General features: G+C 38.5%; 1 protein-coding gene across 2 annotated transcripts in view; it reads right to left on the minus strand.

Moving 5' to 3' along the window:
• LOC140453575 (grainyhead-like protein 3 homolog) overlaps positions 1-25,432 on the minus strand; it is a 102,139-nt gene that overhangs the window by 22,793 nt on the left and 53,914 nt on the right. For both annotated transcript variants that reach the window (XM_072548376.1, XM_072548377.1), the window contains 3 exons: positions 19,095-19,206; positions 17,148-17,242; positions 3,830-3,988 (listed from right to left, as the gene is read on the minus strand). In XM_072548376.1, coding sequence (XP_072404477.1) covers positions 3,830-3,988; positions 17,148-17,242; positions 19,095-19,206 — 366 coding nt within the window. The remainder of the gene's footprint in view (positions 1-3,829; positions 3,989-17,147; positions 17,243-19,094; positions 19,207-25,432) is intronic.

The raw sequence follows: 25,432 nt of genomic DNA on the forward strand, positions 1-25,432 counted from the left end.
ACCCAGCATGAGCAAAACCAATGTAGTGTACAAAATCCCATGCAAGGACTGCACAAAACACTACATAGGACAAACAGGAAGACAGCTAACGATCCACATCCATGAACACCAACTAGCCACGAAACGACACGACCAGCTATCCTTAGTAGCCACACACGCAGATGACAAGCAACACATGAATTCGACTGGGACAACACTACTATTATAGGGCAAGCCAAACAGAGAACAGCCAGGGAATTCCTAGAGGCATGGCACTCATCCACAGATTCAATCAATCAATCAATAAGCACATCGACCTGGACCCAATATACCGACCACTGCAGCGGACAGCTGGAACTGGCAACCGGAAGCGGCAGATTCAAACCACTACAAATGCCGAAGGAAAGATCACAGAAGCACTTCACAGGAGGCTCTCAAGCACTGAGGATGTCACCTAGACAGGGGACGAAACGTCTGCAACACAAATTCCCAGCTCGGTGAACAGAACCATAACAACGAGCACCCGAGCTTCAAATCTTCTCACAGACTTTGTCAAAAGATCTAAGCATTATTTCCTGTTGAATCATTCAATCATATTATCACAGAATGATACAGCAAAGGAAAATGCCATTCATCCCATTATGCATGTGTTGGTTCTTTAGTAAAGGCAACCAATTTATCCATACCTCTGATCTTTCCCATTAACTATTCATCGTTTTCTTTAAAGTGTTTATTTAGTTTGACTTTGAAGATTCTTATTGAATTTGATTCCTCCACCCTTTCACACAGTGCATTCCAGATCATATTAACTAACTGTAAATAAATATTTCCCAATGTCACCTCTGGTTCTATTGCCCACCATCTTGAATGTGTCCCTTGTTTGCTGAACTTCTGTCACTGGAATTAATCTCTCTTTATGTACTCTATCAAAACCATTCATTTTAAACAAATTTCCTCCCTCTTAACTTCTTTTGCTCTGAGAAACCATTCCAGTTGCTCATGCATTTCTACATAACTAAAGTTCTTTATCTTTGTCACTATTATGTGAATCCATTCTGCACCCTTTCCAAGGTCTTAGCATCCCTCATAAAGTATCATTTCAGAATTGTGCATATTAGCTCTGCCAAAACCTAGGCCATGCTCTATTAGAGGGCAGGGGGAGATAAAACGTTTTGCATTCTATTAATAAACGCAAAGGCAACTTTTCGAAAAATAGCCTTCACTCCTTGTCTTGTCACAAACTCAGACATGTGTCTACGTCTCAGTTCTCCCCACTTAGGCATTGTCTTTAAAACTTGCCTATTAGTTCATATTGCCTCTTCTCTTTCTTCCTATTAAAACTTTTCACTTCACATGTCCCAAAGTTAAAATTTCATCTGCCATCTATCTGCTTTTGATTGTTTGAAGTTAGTTATTTTCCTCATTGCCATTCTACATTTGGAAATTTATATTATTTGCAAATTTTGATATTCTATCTCATATACCCAAAACCAGGTTATGAATGCATATTGTATTAATCTTTATCTTATTAGCATATTCCACATGCATATCTTAACATATATCCACATGAACATAAATCCTAATATTGAGTCCTGTATTTATATTCGAATTATAAAATTCGAACAGTGCAGATACATTTCTTGTAGCAGTCCTATAGATCTCTTCACATCATTTGATTTCCAGCTTTGCTAATCTATTATTTAATCTGCTTTCAAACACTCAAAAAATAGACTGGAGCCAAAAAATGTTTAATCTATCTCAATCTATTTACTATCTACTCGTCTATGTATGATTAGGAGACAAAACATCACCTTATTGCTAGTTTCCAAATCATGCACTTAAATGGCTTTTGAAATATACGGGTGGGGTAAAGGACCACGTACCATATCATTGAATAAACAAAACAGATTATCTCTGTACTTTGGGTGCACCTTAAACTCCAATTAGTTCTTTCTCACCCATTCTCTCTTTCACTGTCACATTCCATTTCAACTTCATCTGTTATTTTGTGATGGTTGATGCCTCAGGTATATATTACATATCTTTCAGTAATCCAGGCTTAGGTTTTAAAAGAGATCCTATCTCTTTTCATTTTTAATGGAAAAGAAAAACAGACTTACACCAAAGCCCTCTATAACATATGAGAGATGTGATGAATTGTCAACCAGTGTAAGTTTAACACAATACTCTGTAGATACTGCAGTCAACCAGGTGATATTTACCTACCATAACTAAATTGCTAACTAAGTACTGCTAATAGCTGCAAACCTTTCCGTTGCATTCAATCACTGTCCCATGAATATGATAGTACAGTTGAAAATCTATTAATGCACTGGTCAGATAATCTCCATTCAACTTAAGTTAATCATTGATACTTCTTTTAGAAACTATCTGCAGCCTCTTTGCATTTTTAGCAAATCACCCTTTCATAATATTCCATGAGTAAGACATTCACAATAATACTATGAGAAAGTGAGGACTGCAGATGCCGGAAATCAGAGCTGAAAATGTGTTGCTGGAAAAGCGCAGCAGGTCAGGCAGCATCCAAGGAGCAGGAGATTCGGTTCCTGAAGAAGGGCTCATGCCTGAAACGTCGATTCTCCTGCTCCTTGGATGCTGCCTGACCTGCTGCGCTTTTCCAGCAACACATTTTCAACAATAATTCTATGTACAAGAAAATCAAATGTGTGTAGAAATAGATGATATTCACATCCAGAAAGCAGCAGTGTCACACTATTATAAATGCAAAGTTTTCATAATTAGGTTTGCAGTCTAATGCAGTGCCTACAACATTTAGTTTCAGATATCATCTGCAAAGCACAGGTCCTAGAAGCATACTTGGAAAACCAATAATAATTTCACATTTTTATTTATAGCTTGCCCACAGGTAACTTATGACATGACCTGAAGAGAAGCCTGCAGATCTTTTCCAGTATTTTCTGCTTATCATTTCATCATTTTCAATGTACCAATCAAGCTACAAAGAGTTGACATAACTCAATCACACAAACAATATATGCACAAGTCAGGGAGCATTCCTCAACTTCACTCATCCAAACTCTTCAAAAAAATCTATTTTGCAAGTTTCAGAATTTCAGTTGTGCAACATATGTTCTGATTGCTGATATTATTGTCCCTGCAGCAGAGCTTTATCTTATACATAAGAAGAAAGAATCTTTATTGACAGACACCAATAAGGGTTTCACAAAGGGATGGGTCAGGATAAATACTATCCCATGAAGTTCACTCTTTGCACCACAAGGTATAATTTATGACACTTAAACATAACAAATAACACAATTAAACAAAGTTTATTGCAAATACATACTACAATCTGTTATTGGGCTAAAATAAACTACCTCAGCCAGTCCACTTTGACTGAGAATTCTCACAACTAGGATATCATTTTAAGAAAATAAATAGACCATTTTCTACGAATTCTAAAAATTCTATTACTATTAGCTTCAAAATAATGCTTCTCTTTATTTTCTCAAAAATTTGAATTAATCTCCAAACTCAAAAGAAATCTTGGTTGCAACATTTCCACCTTCGACACTTGTCTAAAACCATAGCTGGGCTGACAAGTCTGTCCCAGTCAGGATTGAAGGGAGGAGGTAATAATGCAGTAGTTTGGTGCTCTCTGGCAGGTAGATTGAGACAAGCAAAATTTACCATTTTCTTTTTATTAATGTCAGAACTTCTTTTTATAATTTTTCTACTTTTAATTTTCTATACTTCTGTTTTCATATTTCTTGATAGTCATACTACTAAATATCCATATCCCCTCGATACAAAACACAGTAGCTTTCAAAAAAAAACAGAACTATAGATTGTTCAGAAGAAACTGTACCTTGTCCACAAATATTTTAATCTGACAGACAGCCCGGTGAATAGGCTTTTCTGATTTGGCTTCACAGTCATAGGTGTCTATCTGGAGATTCAAGGGAAGGCCTTTGACTCCCTTCTGTGAGGAGAAATCTGTGCTAAGGCAATTAATTCCAATGTAAACCTATTGGAAAGACAAGAAAATTGAAAGATTATTTCTTGCACACTGATCAATGCCTTTGTAATAAAAATACATGCCATTCGAGGTCGACCAGTTTTTTTTGTGGATTCAGAAATTATTTATTACTTGGGAGTGGGTAACATATCAAAGTTTTCAATCTTTAAAGGTAAATCAAATTAACTCCTTATTAGTGAACTCTATAGATATTTAAATGAACACAGTGCTAAACAGGATAAAATGAATTGGGATCATGATGTCAGATGGAGTATGATGTGGGAAAGTGTGAGGAGGTTAGTCACTTTGATAATCAGATTACAAATAGCATTTTTTTTGGATGTTCTATTCGAACATCACAGAAGGTTCGCACAGGTTACAGCAAGCAAACATAAAACACTTTATTGCCAAGGGACTGAAGTATAAGAGATTTTGCCATAAATGTACAGGACTTGGGCAATATCAAAGTTGGAGTTCTATGCACAATTTGGTCTCCATATCCAAAATTTGCACAGATGGCCAGCAAACAAAGGTGCACAAGATCATTTGGGATGAGTGCGAACTTTCTCCATTAAAACAGATAGTTAAACTTCAGAATTGTCTGTCTTTGAGGATTGCAGTTGCTCCATCATTGGATGTTTCAGGTTGAGACAAACAGACTTTTGGTGTCTTGGAATCAATAGATTTGGGAGTTGGTGAGAAAGTGGAGTTCTATCATGATTATGGAATGATGGAACAGGTTAGAGGGGTTCATACCTACTTCCATTTCTCTTAAATACAGAATGCGATTACACTATTTATTGGCGATGATGATGTTTCTGAACACTATTATTTCTAGAAATAACCAGACAACAGTGATACAATTTCAAGGGTTGTCTTGGTGTGGAATTTGCATGGTGTGATTTTGTTTTTAAGCCTGATTTGTCATTTTATTTAACTTATTAAATAACATTCATAACTAAGGTTATAAATTGACAGTTGTGACAATATGACAAGATCATAAAACCTAGTTGAAGGTCTTCAGAGTATTTATTGTATAAAATACACACAACATCTGCTGCTTTGCCTTCAGGATAATAAAGTATGAGCTATAATAAAACAAATCATGTAAGAATATTGAAATTCAAGTCAACTGCTTGCTATGTTCTTTTCAGGTTCACACAACAAACAACTAGATTCAGTTAGTCAATCACTTTATTGGAATTGTTTCTGACTGCATCATTCATGACTATTAAAAAGGTTAGAGACCAGTTGGGTTTTAACATCCAAAATCAACCAATTGAATGAACTGTGTTTCAATTTCAGTTATCTGATAATCAGCATCCATGTTCTCCATGCAATTTAAAAAAAATAAGCTGTAGAGTTCACTGGACTTTCTTCTAAATCAGCGAACCCACATATGATTCATTTTGGCAGGACAACATTAACCTTTAACAGCATGTTTCAAATGTCTTTTGTGGTCTTAATTTTATTGTGGACTTCGAAACCCTGATATTAAGATGAAATTGGGGGTCCAGAGCCCAATGCTGCCAATGAACAAAGGTCAGTGATATTAGAGTCATAGAGATCTATAGCACGGAAAAGAGCTCTTTAGCCCACCAAGTCTGCACTGGTCAAAAACAACCAACTACGTATTGTAATCCCACTTTCCTGCACTTGGCCTCTCGACTTGGCGATGCAAGTGTACATTTAAATACTTCTTAAATGTTAAGAGGCTTTCTGCCTCGACCATCCTCACAGGCAGTAAGTTCTAGATTCCCACCACTCTTCAGGCGAAAATAATTTTCTTTACATCCCTCTAAATCTCATGCCCTTAAATATATGCAGCCTGGTCATTGATTCACTCAATCAAGGAGAAGGTTTTCTTCCTGTCCACCTTGTCAATACCCCTCATAATTTTATACCTCCCAATCATACTCAATCTCAGTGCTGTCTGCTCCAGGAAAACAATCCCAGTCTATCCAATCTCTCTTCATAACAAGAACTCTCCAGCACTCGCAACAGCCTGTTATATCTTCTCTACAAACTCATCAGTGCAACACATCCCTTCTATAATGTGGATTCCACAATTTCATATTTTTGTGACTTAACCAGGGCAACCCACATTCCTCTCAATGAGCTCATCCCCCCAATACCTGAAATGAAAAAAATATCCTTGTTCCTTCACCATTGCCAGATTAAAATCCTAGAGGTCTCTTCCTAAGAACATTGTGGGTCAACTTACAGCAAATGAACTGCAGTGGTTTAAGAAGGCAACTCACCTTCTCTACAGTAACTAGGGATAGTTAGTAAATGCTGGCCCAGGCAACAATGCCCATATCCTACGAGTGAATGAAAAATATTCTTTTTAGCTGGGATGTGGAGGGGTGGAATCCAAGGCTGGGTATAGTTTAGTCCTTAGTGACAAAAGATTGCAAAATAAGATTCTTAATATAAGTTAAAAAGTGGAAATAAGCTATTAGAAGTCCATAATATTATGTCTCTGTGTAAAATCACAATGTGAATCAATATGGGCTAAATAATTTTCCAGGAACACTGAAATGAACTGTCATCTGAGATGTTTATTAATTACAAAACAAAGCAAATCAACAGTATTATCATAATGAACAGCAATCTCACAGGTCAATTCTTATCTGTATCTTAGGCCCCTAAAAAGTGTGATGTGACTTCACAAATGAAAAGTGCTCTTGTGCTATAATCACAGAGCTTCATTTCAATCCTGTCTCACAACTTGGCATTTTTAAAATCATTCCCAGTGAAATAAAACTGATTGAATTGTAAGCTGCTTTTAGATTTGGACCACAATGTAATCCTGCTCCAGTCATGTGATCTCATTGGCTTTTCTCACCGTCTTACTCAAGTTTCTTTCAACAGATGAAATTAGGCCAGCTGCAGAATGATTACAATCAGACCCTGAAGGAGTTTCGTTTCAAACACATTTATAAACTGTGCTGTCAGAGGAGTTTTAAATCATCTGTCACAGCTGGATTGGAATTTTTTTCTCTGCTTTTATTTCCTTGTTCTGTTTGACAGAAATGAACAGGGACATAACAAGTGAGTGTTAAAAGTTATTTGCACAGCAGGAAGCTATCTCGATACTGCCATGAAGCAATTCAGGATATAGTTCCAAATTATGAGAATGGCAAAGGACAGGTGTCAGCGTGAAAGAGGAACATAGGGGATAGAACGTTTGCTTTTTCCTTCATCTGTCCACATCTGTAATTATCTCTAGCTTGAATGTAGCATGCAATTCCAAACACTACACCTTTTAGAGAGAAAAGGTTCCTAACATTTCAGGTACCTCTTCAAGGTGACATTTCTTTTATTTCAAAAATAGACTTTATTCATAAAAATATCTTTATATACATACATAGGCCCTAAAGCAGTTTGGTTCTGTACAGTAGCATATGGAGAAACAAATAAACATTGAGAAAAAAGACACAATAACAGAAATTACTGGAAAGGCTCAGCAAATCTGGCAGCATCTGTGGAGAGAAATCAGAGTTTTGGTGATCTTTCCTCAGAACTCAAGAACAGAACAAACGCCCGGAGTTTGACTCTATCCATCAAAACAAACAAAAGGCATTTCTTATGTTTGCAAGACTACATTTGCATATATCTGAGGCATCAAGGGGGTGGTGTCCAATAGCTGAACAGATCCCCATTTAACTTCAGCAGATAGACCTCTTTCCACACTGCACCCTTGCTGGCAGCTGCCCCAGCTTTAGTGCATCCCTTAGTGCTACATTTCAAAACAAATGCCTTCAGGAATGTTAAATACCTAAAGTGTTTTTGATAGACTGATGCCCACATTCCTACTCCTCAAAGTAACTTTACTATCAGGTTATCAGTCTAGTCTATGATTATATCCAGATATTTATGTAAATGTGGCTTTGTCCTGTAATTGTTGTGAAAGGTCTAGTCAGAAGTCATTTACTTTCAGTAGTGATCTTCAGTTCAACAATGCTATTATAACATGAACAATCAAACGCCGTCAGAGTAATTTAAATATTTGAGAAACTCTCATCAAAAAAATCCTCATTGTTTTTGAAGCTGTGATAGAAATTGTATTTTTTGCAGCAGTGAAAATTTGTATTGAGCAAAACTCATGGCAACTAGTTGCCAGTTTTACAAAAAAGGCTTTTGGTAAGTGTCATGGGACAGAAAGTAGGTCACGTCATATTTTACTTGCAGTCTTTCATCTGACCAAAACAGTGTTCCACACTCTCCTTGAGGTTGGAATTGCAGCCACGTAACAATAAGCAGATACTCAGGAATCTAGACTGAGGGAATGCGCTGCTCAGGTTGTAAGTTTGCTCATTTGTAAGTCGTATATCCTGGTGGCTAGTTGGTGCTCGTGTATCCTGGTGGCTAGTTTCCTGCCTGTCTGTCCAATGTAATGATTGTTGCCGTTCTTGCAGCACAGTTTGCTTCTGATGTTTATTCTGCTGGTTGTTGGTATGTGATCAACTATTACTAGTATCCTTACACATAGATGATGAGGGACATCAGTTCGACTGGGACAATACATTCATCTTGGGTCAGGCTAAACAAAGACATGCACAGGAATTCCTAGAGGCCTGGCATTCAAACCAGAACTCCATCAACAAACACATCGATTCGGACCCCATTTAGCCAACCTCTTAGAAAAAGAACGAGAAGTGATATCACCCACCACAACAGACCAAGACAGATAAATAGCAAGTGGGACAGAACACCAGCACTTCATCAGAGGTTCATTCATGTTACCTAGCATGGTGACAAAACATCTGAGAACAAATCTACCAGTTCAGCAAGCAAACTTACAACTCTAGCCTCAAACTGAGCTACAAATCTTCACAAAAATTGCAATGCTGTGCTGTTAGGAGGTTTCTTAATGTAGTCAATATCAGAGGTCAATCCTGGTATTTTGAGTTGTCACATTTCTAACATCTCCTGCAAATTAATTGGGCTATATGAGAGTTTCATAAGGAAGGCTTTGTGAATTCTTTCTGACCTTAATGGTGTTACTGAAGCTCAATGTCAAATTGATTGACTGCATTTTCTTCTGTTTATATATACGATAGGATTAATCTGACACTAGCGAATAACATTGTTTTTGAAACTCTGCAGTGTTAACTAATAATAGCTATGCATCCTATATAACTGATGATGCCACAGAGAAGTTGATAAAGATATTTCTTTTACAAATACACAATTTATCCATGAAGCATGCTTATATTGCAGACTCTTTACGTAGCAGCTTCTACCTAGATTAGTGTTGAAAGACCCAGTGAGGTTGAAGGCTTCATAGTCTGGTTTGTTGCAATTTTATGTGAAAATTACGGATCTTGACTGCAGCACAGTCCAAATCTGTGACAGAGCCTCTAGTGAAATAGATGTAATGGAGACATAGACATTTTATAATCAACCTGTTCAAATGTGTTATGACATACCACTGGAGCGGGTGGGTCATGAAACCAGGCCTCCTGAGGTATCATACCTCAGAGTGCACCTATATCATGGAAGACTCTTGGGAGTGTGTGATATCTCACAAGCCTAATGTGATGCATCTCATCTGATGATACTGCACTATGAACAAACACAAGCTCTTTCTCTTTGAATATCAATTAGAATTAGATGCCATTGAATCTTACAACTCTTGGGAAGGCTCCATTCCCATCATATTAACATAAAACAAAACAGGGTAGTTAAAGATAAACTATTTCCACTGGTTGGGGATGCTAGAATTAGGAGCATAGTGCTTGTGAGGTATCACCCACTCCCAAGAATCTTTCATGATAGAGATGTATTTTGATGCCTGAGAAGGGCATTTATAAATAGATTCAGTGCAGTGCCAGGTACAGACAAAATACTCCCGGTATCATCCTGTGTTTATATAGTCCACCTTGAACTCATCTAGAACACGCTGTGCTTTGGATCATAATAGCAGACCATATAGCCACTTAAGCATGTTCTGCTATTCAATTATACCACAGCTGATTTGTAACACAATATCCATCACATTTTTGTTCCACATCCCTTAATACCTTTGCCTCATGAAAATCCATTATCCTTACATTTTCAACTAAGTCTTTTGGGTGTTGAGATGGAGATTGTCACTCCCCTCTGTAGAAATAATTCTTTCTAGCGTCTCTGAATGACCTCGTTCGAACTATAATCTTATTTGTCACTTTGTCTGTTCCTCTACCATGAACTTGCTGGAGGAAATATTTTTTCTCCGTCTTACATATCAACGTCTTTAATCATCTCAAACAGCTGAATTACTGATTAATCTTCAATATACAAGGAATAACAGGTCACAATAACCTGTCCTCATAATTTAACCTTGTTAGCCTCAGTGTTGTTTAATTGGTGGTAGCAAGAAGGATGGATGGATTTGGCAGGAAAATAGTGCAAATAATTGAGCCATAAAATCTTAAGGCTGACTGAAGTCATTCTGCTTCTTGTGCCTGTGCCAATTCTTTGAAAATGCGACAATTAGTGCCACTTCCCTGCTCTTTCCCATAAACCTACAATTATTTCCTTTTATATATCCAACTCTCTTTTTAATATTATTACTGAATCTGCTTCCACCTCAAGTTGAGAATTCAGAACAAAATCAACTCAGATTCATTGATCTTCCTTTAAATGATTACTTAAGCAGGTTTTACTCCAGACTTTTGAAATAACTTATTAAGTGAAAAGACCATAGGAATAGGCGTAGGCCATTCAGCCCCTCCAGTGTGTTTCATCATTCAATAGGATCATGGCTGATCTTTGGCCTAACTCCATACCCATAACTCCTTAACCTCTTTGGTCCGTATCTCTTAATACCAGTATTTAACAAAAATGTATCTGTCTCAGTTTAAAAATAATAACTGATCCATAATCCACTGCCATTTGTGGAAGAGACTTCCAAACATCTAACAACCTTTCTGTGTGGAAGTACTTCCTAAAGACTAAACCTAATTCCAGAATCCCCATCCAGTATTTATCTTTAGCTCCCCTGTTGTTTTATGTTAATATGTTGGGGATGGAGCCTTCCCAAGAGTTGTAAAATTCAATGGCATCTAATTCTAATTGATATTCAAAGTGAAAGAGGTTTGTGTTTGCTCATAGTGCAGTATCATCAGATGGGGTGCACCATATTAGGCTTGTGAGATATCATAATTCAAACAGATCTTCAACCATTACTTTAGAGAAACTGCTTAATCCTGTGCATGATAACTGTTGCATTAACCTCCACAATACCTGTTTCTCACAGTTTGATACATATTAGGACATAACTGAGAGACATTTGGTTAGATGATAAAAGTGCTGTCAGCAGTTTCCTACTGGCGAAGTGAGATAAACATTATCCTCTCTGTATCAGAAGCACAAAGTTTATCTTCGATTTACAAAAATGCTCACATTACTAATTTAGTGAAAAATAAAATAAATACAATTTGCAGGACAGAGTCAAGCTGTTTGTCCCAATAAGTTCATTCTTATATTTATGCTGTATGAGCCGCCTACCAGCTTACTTTATCTAACCTTATCAGCTTATCCTTCTATTTCTTTCTCCATCAAATCTGCTTATCATTACCTTAAAGGCATTGATACTCTATGTTTTAAATATCCCATGGGGCAACAAGTTCCACATTCTAACCACAGTCTTGGTTAAAAAGGTTGGAATTCCTGTTTTAATTTATTTTGAATCTGAAGAGAGAACTGAGCTCTTTTCTAAACTGCAGTAAGCAGTATAAGTGGTTCGGTTGTATCAAACCTGAAAAGAAGATCTGGATTCCAACAACTATAGCAAGAGGTCGGCGTGGTGGCTCAGTGCTTACACTGCAGCCTCACAGCACCAGGGACCCAGGTTTGATTCCAACTTTGGGCGACTCTGTGTGGAGTTTGCACATTGTCTGCATGGGTTTCCTTCGGGTGCTCTGGTTTCCTCCCACTGTCCAAAGATGTGCAGGTTAGGTAAATTGACAATGGTAAATTGCCCATAGTGTTAGGTGCATTAGTCAGAGGGAAATGGATCTGGGTGGGTTACTCTTTGGAGGGTCAGTGAGGACCTGTTAGGCCGAAGGGCCTGTTTTCACACTGTCAGGAATCTAATAGGTCAATTATTTTGCATATGTGTAATATTTTGGGAATATTCTAACTGTTTATTCACAGAAAACATTTGGAAAATTATTTTATTTATTTTTTGGGATTTCAAAGTCAAGTATATTCATGCAATTTTTAAAAATAAAAAGTGAAAAGACAGTCCTAACATTCTTGTGAACTAAGCATTGCAGTTGTTTCCCCAAGGATTAAAAACATTAAGCAATTTATGACAGTGCTGTGATAACCAATAAATATTCCTCCCCTTTCCCAGATTGTAATAGGAATTTCCTCGTCATGAACACTCAAAAGGATAATCAGGTGGATGCTGTCCCACTGATTCTGAACAGAAGGAGATAAGAAGGTCAAAAATACACTTAAAAAAATAAGATTTTAAGCAAATGGCTGCAGGGAGTACCTGCACCAGACATGAGATTAGAATGTAGGAGGATAATTAGATGTAGTTTGAGTTAAATAAGATGACTAACTGATGTGAGGTTATGCAGTGTAGTCAGTACTGAGTACAACATTAGTTCATGACATTAATTTGCTCTCTATGAAATTCAGCAGCATAATAATTTACAGCAGCCTTAATCTCAGTAATGTTGTTTTGTTGAGGATTTTTAAAAATCTGTCCTTCATGGGATGTGGGTGTCACTAGCTAGGTCAGTGCTATTGCCCAACCCAAACTGTCCTTGAGAAGGTGCATATGCGAATGACATGGCATCTGCTTCAGATCACTGAAGGATTCTGTTGTTAGACCCTTGGGTTATGCTGTCATAAAGGTAATTACTAGGCAATAGTGGTACATACCTCGATGTTAAATCATGGAAGTAATCCGATTATTGCATATGAACAAAGATCTAAGAAAACTTATACAAGTGGGACGTGTTAATTTTGCATTAAAATTTATTTTAATGCAAAATTAATTCATCCCACTTGTATAAGTTTTCTTGGATCTTTGTTCATATGCAATAATTGTTCATATGCAATATGCAACATATTGCAATAATAAACTTATAAACATCAAGGTATAAGTTTATTTTAATGCATATCTCTTAAAACCTCTTCATGTTTAAATTAGCTTATAATCAATTTTATTCCTTTTGACAGTAAACATCATCCCTGTCATTTTCCTGATTTTATGTAAAATTTGAAACTTAACTGGAAGGTAAGAGCTCTTCTTCGCCGGGAGGAAAATGAGTCGATAAAACATCTGATTATCTCCTCCTCATTCTTATAATAGAATGGATGTGGTTCTCAGTATTCACTATGAGGAAAACATTATAGAGTCATGGAGTCAGAGTCGGAAACAGCACGGAAACAGACCCTTCGATTCAAGCCAAACATGCCATGTCAATTCCATGCCAAACATAATTCCAAACTAAATTAGTCCCACATGCCTGCTCCTGGTCTATCTCCTTTGAAAACCTTTCCTATTCATGCATCCATCCAAATGTCCTTTAAATGTTTTAATTGTACCTGCATCCACCACTTCCTCAGGAAGTTCATGCCACATGTGAACTACCTTCTGTGTAAACAATTTACCTCTTAGGCCTTTTTTAAATCTTTCTCCTCTCACCCTAAAAATGTGGCCCCTGGTCTTGAAATTCTCCAATTTGGGGAAAAGACAGCTACCATCAACTCTATCTACACCTCTCATTATTTTGTAAACTTCTATTAGGTCACTTCTTCACGTCTTATGTTCTAGTGAAAAATATCCCAGTGAAAAGGCTTATCCAACCTTTCTTTATAACTCAAACCTTCCATATCCATCAACATCCTGGTAAATCTCTTCTGAACCCTGTCCAACTTGATTATATCCTTTCTATAACTGGGTGACCAAAACTGGAGACATATTCCAGAAAAGGCCATCAACCTCAAGGTGGTTTTGCAGTCAAAACTGGCAAAGACATTGTATTTCCAATAACAGGCATGACTGTCAGAAAGAAGGTAGCTGTCACAATTCACAATGACTATTAATTCTAATCTTCAATATTGAACTTAGGTCAATTGACTAAAAAAGCAGCTAATTTATTTTTCAAAGTAGCCCCTATGGGTTGTAATCTTTCACAAAACCTAAATTTTGGAGTGAATACAATAACCACTCTACCAAGATGAAGTCAGTAATTCATCATGGATCCCAAATAGAGTTATTATTCACTAAGTTTAGATTAGGTTCGATTCCCTTCAGCCCAACAAGTCCACACCGACCCTCCGAAGAGTAACCCACCCAGACCCATTCCCCACATTTACCCCTGACTAATGCACCTAACACTATGGGCAATTTAGCACAGCCAATTCACCTGACCTGCACATCTTTGGACTGTGGGAGGAAGCCGGAGCACCCGGAGGAAACCCATACAGACATGGGGAAAACGTAGATGGCAAAGTGTTGGGGTAACCGCAATGTCAATCTGAATATTTCTAGAAGATACATGCTTTATTAAGTTGAACGAGATGCAGAAGAGAAAAGATTCAACATCATCTGTTCTCTCAGAAAGTGAAAAATATTTTAAGAAGGAGTGAGGGAGTGGTCATCTCTCAGTATACTTTCAGTGGAAATTCAACTGTCCTCACTACCCTATCTATCTCATTGTTTCCACATGACATTGACAAGAATGACACCACATTGTCCGTGTCAACAAAAGATATTGTTTCCACACTAGTAATATTGTCTATCATGACAGATTAAGAATATTTCTCACAATCCAGTAATCAATTCATCAATGAGGTTTGGGCCACAGCAACAGCATCAACTTGAATACCCTCACAATCTAATTTCGCACATCCATGAATACTACTCCTCTATCAAAGTAGGTGGTAAATCCTGCTTCATTAACGAGCACATATTGGCACGCCAAGAATAATGCCATGGATACCTTAAAATAAGGCACCCACACAATGAAACAACAGCTCAAAGCTAATTACACGCAACACCGCCAAGCATTAGCTATTGGATATAGCTGAATAGTGCCACAACTCGTATTGATAATAATAGTTATAATAAGGAAAATAGAATAAAGATGTGAATTAAGCCCTATTACATCTTCAATGATAGTGAAGAGTCAAGCTTCTAAATAGAAGAGGAAACTCCAGGAACATTGTCACTCACAATCACATTCTAAATAAAAGGTGAGCTCAGGAGGCAAAGCTGAAGTACATACATAATTGCTTCTTCCAAAAGTGGCATACACACAGTCTCTTCCTGAAATGCTGACAGTCACAGAGCCAATCATTCAGTTTGTCGTGGTCAACATGACAATAAGGAAAAACTCAGTGCACTAAGTGCAGGAAACTCTCTGGGTCCTCATGTTTATGCCTTAAAACTTGTCAAAAGTCAAAGGAATGAAATAGTCGATCTTTTGGCCAAGCTACTTCAGTGCAATTACAAGTCTACCGTATCAAAATTGATATGACAAATTACACAGTTATGTCCGAGGAATTCTGAACAAATCTAACTCATAATTACTGATCTATCTGTAACTTCTCAAACAGCCATACAATAATGAATGAAGTAATCAGCCGTACCACCAGATCTCACCAACTTATTAGTAACATGCACATCCATAATTAGCTAAGAATCTGAGAGATCTATTCAGATTCTTAACTCATTACAGTCAGGTGACAAGAGCTGAAGAGTGGGGGAGAGTTCAGAGTGGTTGTCCTTGCCATTAACATATTTTACTGATTATGATCACAAATTGCCTTTACAAAAATGAAATTAATGGAGGGCAGTAAAAACAGTCTTCAATATTTGGAATTCCATGAGGTATTTATAGTTGTTCAAAGCCAAACACAATTAGCTCCAGATTATTGCTGATGGAATTATGTAGGACAGAACTCCAGATTTTCAGCTGGTTCCTTCATAAGTTAATAGTGGGGCTTTCTGCTAACAATTTAGAGTGTCCAACTCTATTCACAACTTTGTAAGCCTACTGTAGGACCTCTGCAGCATTCAGGGCACAGCTAATTAGTGGCAGGCAATAGACATACCTTAACTAGCCTCTGGCCTGGACTTGCAAGCCATTCAATTATATCAGAAGAACTAAGAACAGGCAGTAACTGTTGACCTTGTCAGTGATGCCTACATTACTGCTTTCCAAAACATTTTTTTCCCATTGTTACCCCATTTGATGTTTGAGTATTGCTGTGACCCCTGGACTGAGAATATTGAGGTTTTTGGTGGAAGGAAAAGGCAGTGTGATACAGTGGTAAAAGTGTGGGGGGGAGAGAAGACGGGTGGCAGGGAGATAGATTTGTGAGAGTGGGTGCATCAGACAACAGTGCAACACGCTGCAAACATTCCCTTAAATACCATAACTCCAAGATCATGTTCTAACATAAAACAAGAGCACTTCAAATTATCAATAGTAAATCATATTGATGCAGACAGAGCAATTCTGAATGTGCACACAAACTGTGGGAACTTGTATGCAAAGGTGTAGTTAATAACACTTTTCAGTTAGCAGGGTAACAGCTTTGAGGCAGACATTTAGACCAAAAGCAGGCTGTGGAGAAAGTTGGAATCTTATGAAAAAACATTATTGAAAATAATTAACATCAAAACATCATTTCAGAAGCATGGATTATTAAGTAAGTATGCAATACTTCATTTTTTGAGGCTTAAGTAGCTACATTTTTGATGCATATATACCATGGGTAAAATATTTTCGGGAAGCCATTTTGAGAAATTTGGTTGATCTAATTTCTGGGACAGATTTCTGAACTGTTGTGACTAAAAAGATTTTTTTAAAACTCTCTAGATTGACTGAGCTTCTACTTTCATTCCTGGTAACCTCATATAATGGTGACATTGATTTATTGCTGTTTTCTGAATGCAACATTGAGGCAAATGAGTAGAAGCAAGTGAAATATACATATCATATCTCAGATGGAGGTTTGGAAATGTGACCGATTGCATAAATCTAGAGCCAGACAGTGTGGTAGATATGGACGGTAGACTGTACGCTTTGGGTAATATCTTGTTCAAAGCAATGACATATTGGTTCTGTTAAATCAAATTACTATTATCATTTTATGAATATCATTGGTGACTCGGGTTAGCCTATCAAATCTCATACATCTGTTTTACCTTTGCTTCCTTGTTGGAATCCCAGATGAAAGACAGAGCATTAAATGCCACTTCTTCCACACAGTTGATTGTGTTGTTGCTTTCTTTGTAATCTGCTATAAAAACAAATGGACAGAAAATCAGCCATGTCATGTATGTAATGGTGAACAAAACAATCCTTTGAGAGTAATGTCAGCACTGTCTTCCTAGTGATTTCATTTTGCTGAGATGGCATTTCCCATACACCAGCATCACTCTGGCCCAGTTTCCTGACGGACACCATATTTCTGATGGAATTCCACCTCCAAGACTTATCTCGCTATCCCCTGGCTGCTAGAACCTCGTAGTTGGACTGCCAATGCAACACCAGAAGAGACCACAGACAGGATAAGGAGCAGGAGAGCCTGAAGATCAAATCCCTGGGCCTACTTCCACCAGTTTTGGGGCAGGCATGATAGGTGGCAGAAACATGCATGGATTACTAGATTATCCATTGGAATCCTGGGCCCTCCCTCCTGCTATTATTTATATGGGGCAAACAGGGGAGGAGCACTCAGTGGTAGACACTGTGGGGGAGAGAAGGGAAGGGAAATGTAGTCGAGGTACTAGGGTCTCACTGCCCAAAGTCTCCATCCTTTTCCATTGCTACTGTGCAGGTGAATCTAGCCCCAACTCTCCATAATAATATATTTCCAAGATATTGTTTTTACTCCACCTGTATAAAACTTAAAATTATGCTGGGTGCTTGAAACCCAGACAGTGAAATTCATTTTAATTTAATCAAGAAAAAGCTTTGACAGATGTGATCTGAATGAACTTCTATGGTGCTGTACCCTTCCTTAGTTTTATATAAAAGCCTTCCTTTACCTGTTGAAGAACATAGGGCCTCTTGCATCCTCTAACCCTTCAGGAAAACTGTCCACTAATATTGGAACTGATCATGTAAGGAATCTTTTGGTTTTGATAAGCCCAAAAGTGATTGAGGTTAGTTTTAAATTTCTTTGTTTGAGCTTTTTGTGTGGGGATTTCAACAGATACCCAGTATTGACCTCTTGGTTGGTGATCTCGGAATTGACTTTGTTCTTCCTAAAGTCAGGGGTACAAGGTTCATTTCTAACAGGTGAGTGGAACAAGCAAACCATCTCACCAAGCACAGCCATTAAGCTCCATACAACACACACGTTAGGAGAAGGAATAGGTCACTCAGTCCCTCAAGCCTGTTTCAACATTTAATGAGATTACAACTGATTTGATTGTGGGCTCAACTCTATATTCTTGCCTACCCCAATAATCTTTGGTACCCCTGTTAGTCAACTTCATTGTTGCATTGTATGACTTTGCATTTACAGCCAAGAAACAAACTATTCAGCTCATTACATTGCACTGATTATTAGGCTCCACATGGGCTTCATATTTCTTGTCCTAACCTTTAAGTGGCCCCAACCTATCATGCTGTTGATATGAGGCCCAATTCATGTCAGGAGATTGTTCTGATTATTTAGCTCATTTGACTTTGTAAGGTTGAGTATTGTCACCTTGGAGAACTTTTTTTCCTCAACAGCACTGACATCTCTAACACTCTTGGCACATGTTTAGCTGAGGTATCATTCTGTTCTTTATGTGACAAAAGACATAATCACCAATTATAGTATTCACTTTAAATCTAAGAGCTATGACTGTTTTACATGATTAAGTATTCTAAAAATTTCCCTGTGCATTTGACTTCATCAATTGACCTATTCAAGAACTAATATAATGGAATCCTTGCTGTAAGGATGTTGAATGGATCACGTGTAAAATGGATTTTGAACACATCAATAAAAATTAATGACAACTGATATTAAATATTATGCACTGTATAGATTGGTATAAATGCTCAGCCCAAATTAAAGCTGGAAAACAAAAGGAATTGAAAAATAAAATGCATTGATTGAGTGTGCTTAGGTCACGATGGCACCAATTTCTTACCAAAATCAATGACCCGTTGCTTAACTGTATGTTGTCGGGAATGCCAGTGTTTCCAATACTTCACTTGGTCCTCCGGAGTCTTTGCATTGTCAAAAACAGCCATGATCATACTCTACATGAGAGAATGCAGTTATTGATCAATGATTATCCATTTAGTTATTATACGCTTCCTTGTAACACATCGTCAAGAAATATCGATAGGACAGATTGTGAAGTTGTCATTTGTTAGTGTCGACACTGACTGGAATACCAAACCTATTTAAATAATTAAGTGATAAAGTGGCATGCTGGGATGAATATTTTCAAAATTATATATGAATCTGTAAATTGCTCATTATTTATAAATAGACTGCAAAGTGTTACATCACACTATTATCACATACGAATTGGAAAGAAATGAACGGAAATAATTTGGGCCTTAACATTAATACAATTCAAGTGACTGTCTACACAATCCTTTTAATTCAGGAGGAATGAAAGCTGGAATTTAATTGAGATGACCAGAGTCTCACCTACTGACTGAAGAGCTGGTGAGAAACCACCCTGCCACCATTATCTCCTTTCCAGAATGCCCACCAATCAACCTCTTAACTGGGCAGCAGCAGGCATTCCTCAGGATCAAAGACCGTAGGTGCAGAAATCCCACCCCAAGAGCCGCAGGCCAATCAGTGTACATTGCTCAGCAGTGCCACTGGGCAATGCTGGCTGTTGCTAATAATACATCCAATCACACACTTGGGATCACGGAGAACTCATACTTCCACATGAGGACAGCAAAGTGGGGGTCATGGAGGAGAGTATGGCTAGGTGTGGAGAGGGGGAGGTTGGCATCAAGGGCAGAGAAGTGACTCTCGGGTCACCTTTACACTTGGTAGGGAAGTGCCTAACAATAAGGAACATACGTATGCCCACCCTCCCAAATCCAGGAAAATAGCAAGCAACCCTGACACGACTTGCTTTTTGGGATACCCAACCAGTGAGTCACCACCATTAATTGCCCAATCAGGAGGCTCTATTGGCAGCAGGACCGGAAGTCTGCCCACAAGCTGTCCCAGCTGTCAGAAATAGGAAGGTGGCACAGTCCCCACACCCACCCCATGCTCTATCAAACTCAGCTCAGGTGGAGACAATTGAATTCCACCAGATAAGTCTTGAAGTGGCCTAAGAATGACTGCTTTCTGACCAGGCTGCACTGCTCAACAATATCACGCTGATCTTACTAAAGGTTCAAAACCACAGCAAACACAGCAGTGCCTCCCATTTGAGATTGTTTGAGAGTTGTTTCTGAAATGCTATTGCTAAAGGTACATTTCAATGGGAATATTTAACAATTCACTTCCCAAAACTTTGCATATATTAAACAGTGCTGCATTTTCACTATTACTTGTTTTGTCCATTTAATGAGTTACATTAGCTTCAGGGACAATTTGGATATAATTTTTGTACTGCTTTAACGTATTTATTTTTTCACGACCAATCACTGAAGGGAATTTGACTCTCAATGTAAACTCCACTGAAGGGTTGGCCTTCCCTTTGGGAAATCCTGCTTTCCATACAGCCTCAGGATTAGAAGGAATTGTGGAGAAACAATCCAAGGGAGATCTGAACCACATGAGGCACATTGTACTAATGTGCTATTGTTCAATTATACAACTCTGCAAACGTTAAAGCAGCTGCTTGAACATATCAAGTGATGTCTCTCTACAGGTTGTGATTATGCTTCTGATGTCAAGGAAGCACTTGTAGAACGATGGACTGCTTGTTTTACAGTGATTCACGGTGTGAAGCTCTTAAGGTATAATTGTGCCTTGGGTTTCAAGTGAACACAAATCTTGTTCGACTGCAATGAGAAAGCTGTACAGTTGCGAGGGCTTGACAGCATAGAACACAAAATGAGAAACACAGTAAATAGCCCAAGACTGCATGACACATCATCCAAGGTTGCACACCACATGCTGGAAGGAAAAGTGCACTGCTCTCCTCTCTCAGCTATCAAACAATAGGTATGCGGCCACAGTACCATTCAGTCATTTGGCCACCAAAGCTGTTTCACATCCTCCTTTTGTACTTTTTCATGTTGTTTCTCCTGCTCTTACCCACTGCCTGCCTCCCACCATGTTCCATTCCAACGCTCCCCCTCTCTCCCACCCCCCCAACTGCATCATGTTTCCCAAGTTGACAAACAATTAAATTGAACATTGAAGCTTTATAAAAACCAAGATTTGGAGATGCCGGTGTTGGACTGGGGTGTACAAAGTTAAAAATCACACAACACCAGGTTATAGTCCAACAGGTTTAATTGGAAGCACACTAGCTTTCACCTGATGAAGGAGCAACGCTCTGAAAGCTAGTGTGCTTCCAATTAAACCTGTTTGACTATAACCTGGTGTGTGTGATTTTTAACTTTATAAAACCAACACATTGTTTCTTTTCTCTCTCCATAAGTAGCTATTTATCACAGAATCAGAAATTGCCCATAGACCATTGAATCCCTACAGTGTGAATACAGGCCATTTGGCCCAACAAGTCCACACCGACCCTCCAGCGAGAAACCCACCCAGACCCATTCCTCTACCATATTATCCTAAATTTACCCCAGACCAACACACCTAACCTACACATCCCAAAACACTATGGGCAATTTAACATGGCCAATTCACCTGACCTACACATCTTTGGACTGTGGGAGGAAACCAGAGCACCCAGAGGAAATCCACGCAGACGCAGGGAGAACGTGCAAACTCACACAGACAGTCACCCGAGGCTAGAGTCGAACCTGGGTCACTGGCGCTGTGAGACAGCAGTGCTAACCACTGAGCCACCATGCTGTGTTATTGTGCAGAAGCAAGCCATTTAGCCCATTATGTCTACAGCAGCTCTCTGAATAAGCATCATAACTTTAGGTTTTATGCGTAATCCTGAGCAACATTTAAGTAATCATCTAAACCCATTCTGATTGCTTTGATTGTACCCAACGCCCACACTTCCAGGCAGCACATCTCACACCTGAACCACTCACTGCATGAAAAGGTTTCTTCTCACATCACATTTACTTCTTTGTTAATGACTTTAAATATGTGCCCTCTCGTTCTTGAGCTATCCACAAACAGGAACAGTTTCTACCTATCTATTTTGTCCAGGACTCCCAAGATTTTGAAAACTTCAATCAACTCTCCTTCCCAAGAAGAACAAGCCCTAACTTCTCTAATCTATCCTTGTAACTGAAGTTAAAAATCACACAACACCAGGTTATAGTCCAACGGGTTTATTTGGAAGCACTAGCTTTCGGAGTGCTGATCCTTCATCAGGTGGTTGTCCAACTCATAACTGAAGTTTTTCATCGAGTTGCCATTCATGCTGCACTTACTCCAATGTGCTCACATTCTTCTCAAAGTGTGGCTCCCAAAACTGTACAGTACACTCCATCTGAGGTCTCACTAATGTGTTATAAATGTTCAGCATAACCTCCCTGCTATTGTATTCTATGTCACTATTAATAAAACTTAGGATTCTGTATGTTTTATTATTACTTCCTCTACCTTTCCTGCCACCTTTACACATACAGTACCTAGCCCGGTCTCTGTACTCCTACACATCCTCTACAGTAGTACCCATGGTTTTATATTATCTCTCCATTGTTATTGTAACACATCCCTTTCAATTTAATCTACTTGATAGATTTTCCTGAATCTCTAGGGTTCTTGCAGAAAGAGCCATCAATAGTTCCTGAAATGAGCTGACCAGGGAACATTATTGGCTGTGAGTTCACTGTTCTGCCAGTTTGCTTTATATCAGTTTAGGCAGAAAGGTCAAGAGGCTGAAATTCATCATTGCTTCTCTGTGGTGGGTGACTGCTAGGATCCTTCACCTTTTTTTTAGATTAGATTAGATTACTTACAGTGTGGAAACAGGCCCTTCAGCCCAACAAGTCCACACTGACCCACCGAAGCGCAACCCACCCAGACCCATTCCCCTACATTTACCCCATGCACCTAACACTACAGGCAATTTAGCATGGCCAATTCACCTAACCTGCACATTTTTCGACTGTGGGAGGAAACCGGAGCACCCGGAGGAAACCCACGCAGACACGGGGAGAACGTGCAAACTCCACACAGTCAGTCGCCTGAGGCGGGTCTCTGGCGCTGTGAGGCAGCAGTGCTAACCACTGAGCCACAGTACCGACAACAATCTAATCTAATCTTAACATGGCTTTGAAAAAGAATCAGATTGACTACCTCAAATACAGGGAGGAGAGGTGGACAAGGTCAGGGTCTGGTGCTGGAGATGCCTGAGTGCAAGGCCAATATCGGTTTGTGTCCACTTATCCCTTGCTAATAAGATTTGGTTTTGCTCACCCCAGTCTTTGGTGAAGTCAGCAGGAAGGACAGAGGTGGGCGCAAATCCTAAGCTCAGGCTCTCAAAGTTTATCTTGGAACACAGAATCAAAATTGCCTTTGAATTCATCAAACAACACAATTGCTCCATAAAAGTGTTATGAAACAGAAAATCAAATGTAAATGTTGGAAATGTAAAATGAAAACATCACTTGTTCGATGAAGGGTTTATACTGAAATATTAATGGCTTTACTTTCGCTCGGCAAGTAATATCCAGTTAACTATTTCTAGCATTCTCGATTTGATCTTGTTTAATAAATAGAAATTATTTAGATGGAGATTTCAATGTAACAGATGTGAAAACTAATTCATTAAGCAAACAATAACAACCTCCTGTGCCAATAAAAGAACACATTGAAAATTGTCACTTGTTCATCCACATTCTAAAACACAACTGAAACATGAGTCACTTAGGAACCCTTTTACAAGTGAATACATGCTAATATTTATTTGTGTGCCCATCAGGAAGGGTGCAGTGATGTAAAGAAAAAAAATGCATAAGGAATGAAGGTGCTATTAGGCAGATTTTTAAAAAAATATTTATTCACAGGATGAGGGCAGTGATAGCCAGGTCAGTATTTATTCCCAATCTCTAACTGCCCAAAGAGTAGTTAAGTGTCAATCACATTGCTGTGGATCTGGAGTCACATGAAGGGCAGACCAGATTTGGGCTGTTTCCTTCCCTAAGAAAATTAGTGAACCAGATGGGTTTTTCTTGGCAAAGGTTTCATGGTTACCATGAGTCTCCTAATTCCAGATATTCATTGAATTTAAATTTCACCATGGACCATGGCAGATTCGAACCTAAGTCCCCAGAACATTAGTTGAGTTTCTGGATTAATTGTCAAGCGAAAACACCACTCAGTATTACCTCTCTTCAAAGAAACCATAGGTACATATATACAAACATTGAATGATGGATTGGGTGAGATTTCATCAACATCCTCAGAGTTTTGGAAGAATAATCAAAGCCCCTTAAGTGCATTTACATCATCAACAGCATGTTGCTAATCCAAAGCTTTGATGGATGATTTGATTTTAGGTTGAATAGTAGTCAGTGTGAGGAATAATAAAGTATCAGACTTTCTACTGTCTATGGAAGATTTAACTTCAGAAAACAAAATCCAATTCACAATGCAGGCTGAAATCAGACTCCAAACAGGGCAGTACTGCCAGGGAACACCAGGGCTTTGAGTGAAATGGTCAGATGAGATTCAATTTGCTCAAAAAAAATGTCAACAGAGAGGGAATCAACACCATTGATCATGCTGTGTTGTTCAAGATGAGGTTCCAAATAGAATTACAACAAATGCCCAGTAAGTGGAGCTATATGCTATGAATGTGGCCATCTGGGTAAGTTTAGAAAATATTGCCAGTTAACAGCCCCTTATCACCTCACAAACAAAGAAGAGTTCCTGCAAAAGGAAAATTTATCGAGAAATATAAATCATATGACCATAAGTAGGAAGCCATTCAGCCAATCGTGTCTCTCAGCAGTCATAACTAATCTATAATTTACAATCTCAATTTCCTGCCTTTTCTTTATAACAATTGTTCCCCTTGCTAATTAAAAATCTGTCTATCTCTCCCTTGAACATATTGAATGAAACAGCCTCCATAGCTGTCTGTAGTAAATAATTCCACAGATTCAACACTCTCCAAGAGAAGGAATTCCTCCTCTTCTGTGTGTTAAGTGGCCAACCCCTTAATCTGAGATTATATCCTCTGCTCCTAGACTCTCCCATAACAGACCACAAGTTTCTACATCTCGTTTGTCAATGTCCCAAAAAATCTTATCTGTTTGAATAAGGTCACCTCTCATACTTCTAAATTCCAATGAGTACAGGCTCAACCAATGCGACTTCTCCTCATAAAAAAATCTCTCCATACCCAGGATCAACCTACTGAACCTTCACTGTACTGCCTCCAATGGCAATATA

This window comes from Chiloscyllium punctatum, chromosome 27 (genome assembly GCF_047496795.1).
Source record: "Chiloscyllium punctatum isolate Juve2018m chromosome 27, sChiPun1.3, whole genome shotgun sequence".
Taxonomy (NCBI): Eukaryota; Metazoa; Chordata; class Chondrichthyes; order Orectolobiformes; family Hemiscylliidae; genus Chiloscyllium; species Chiloscyllium punctatum.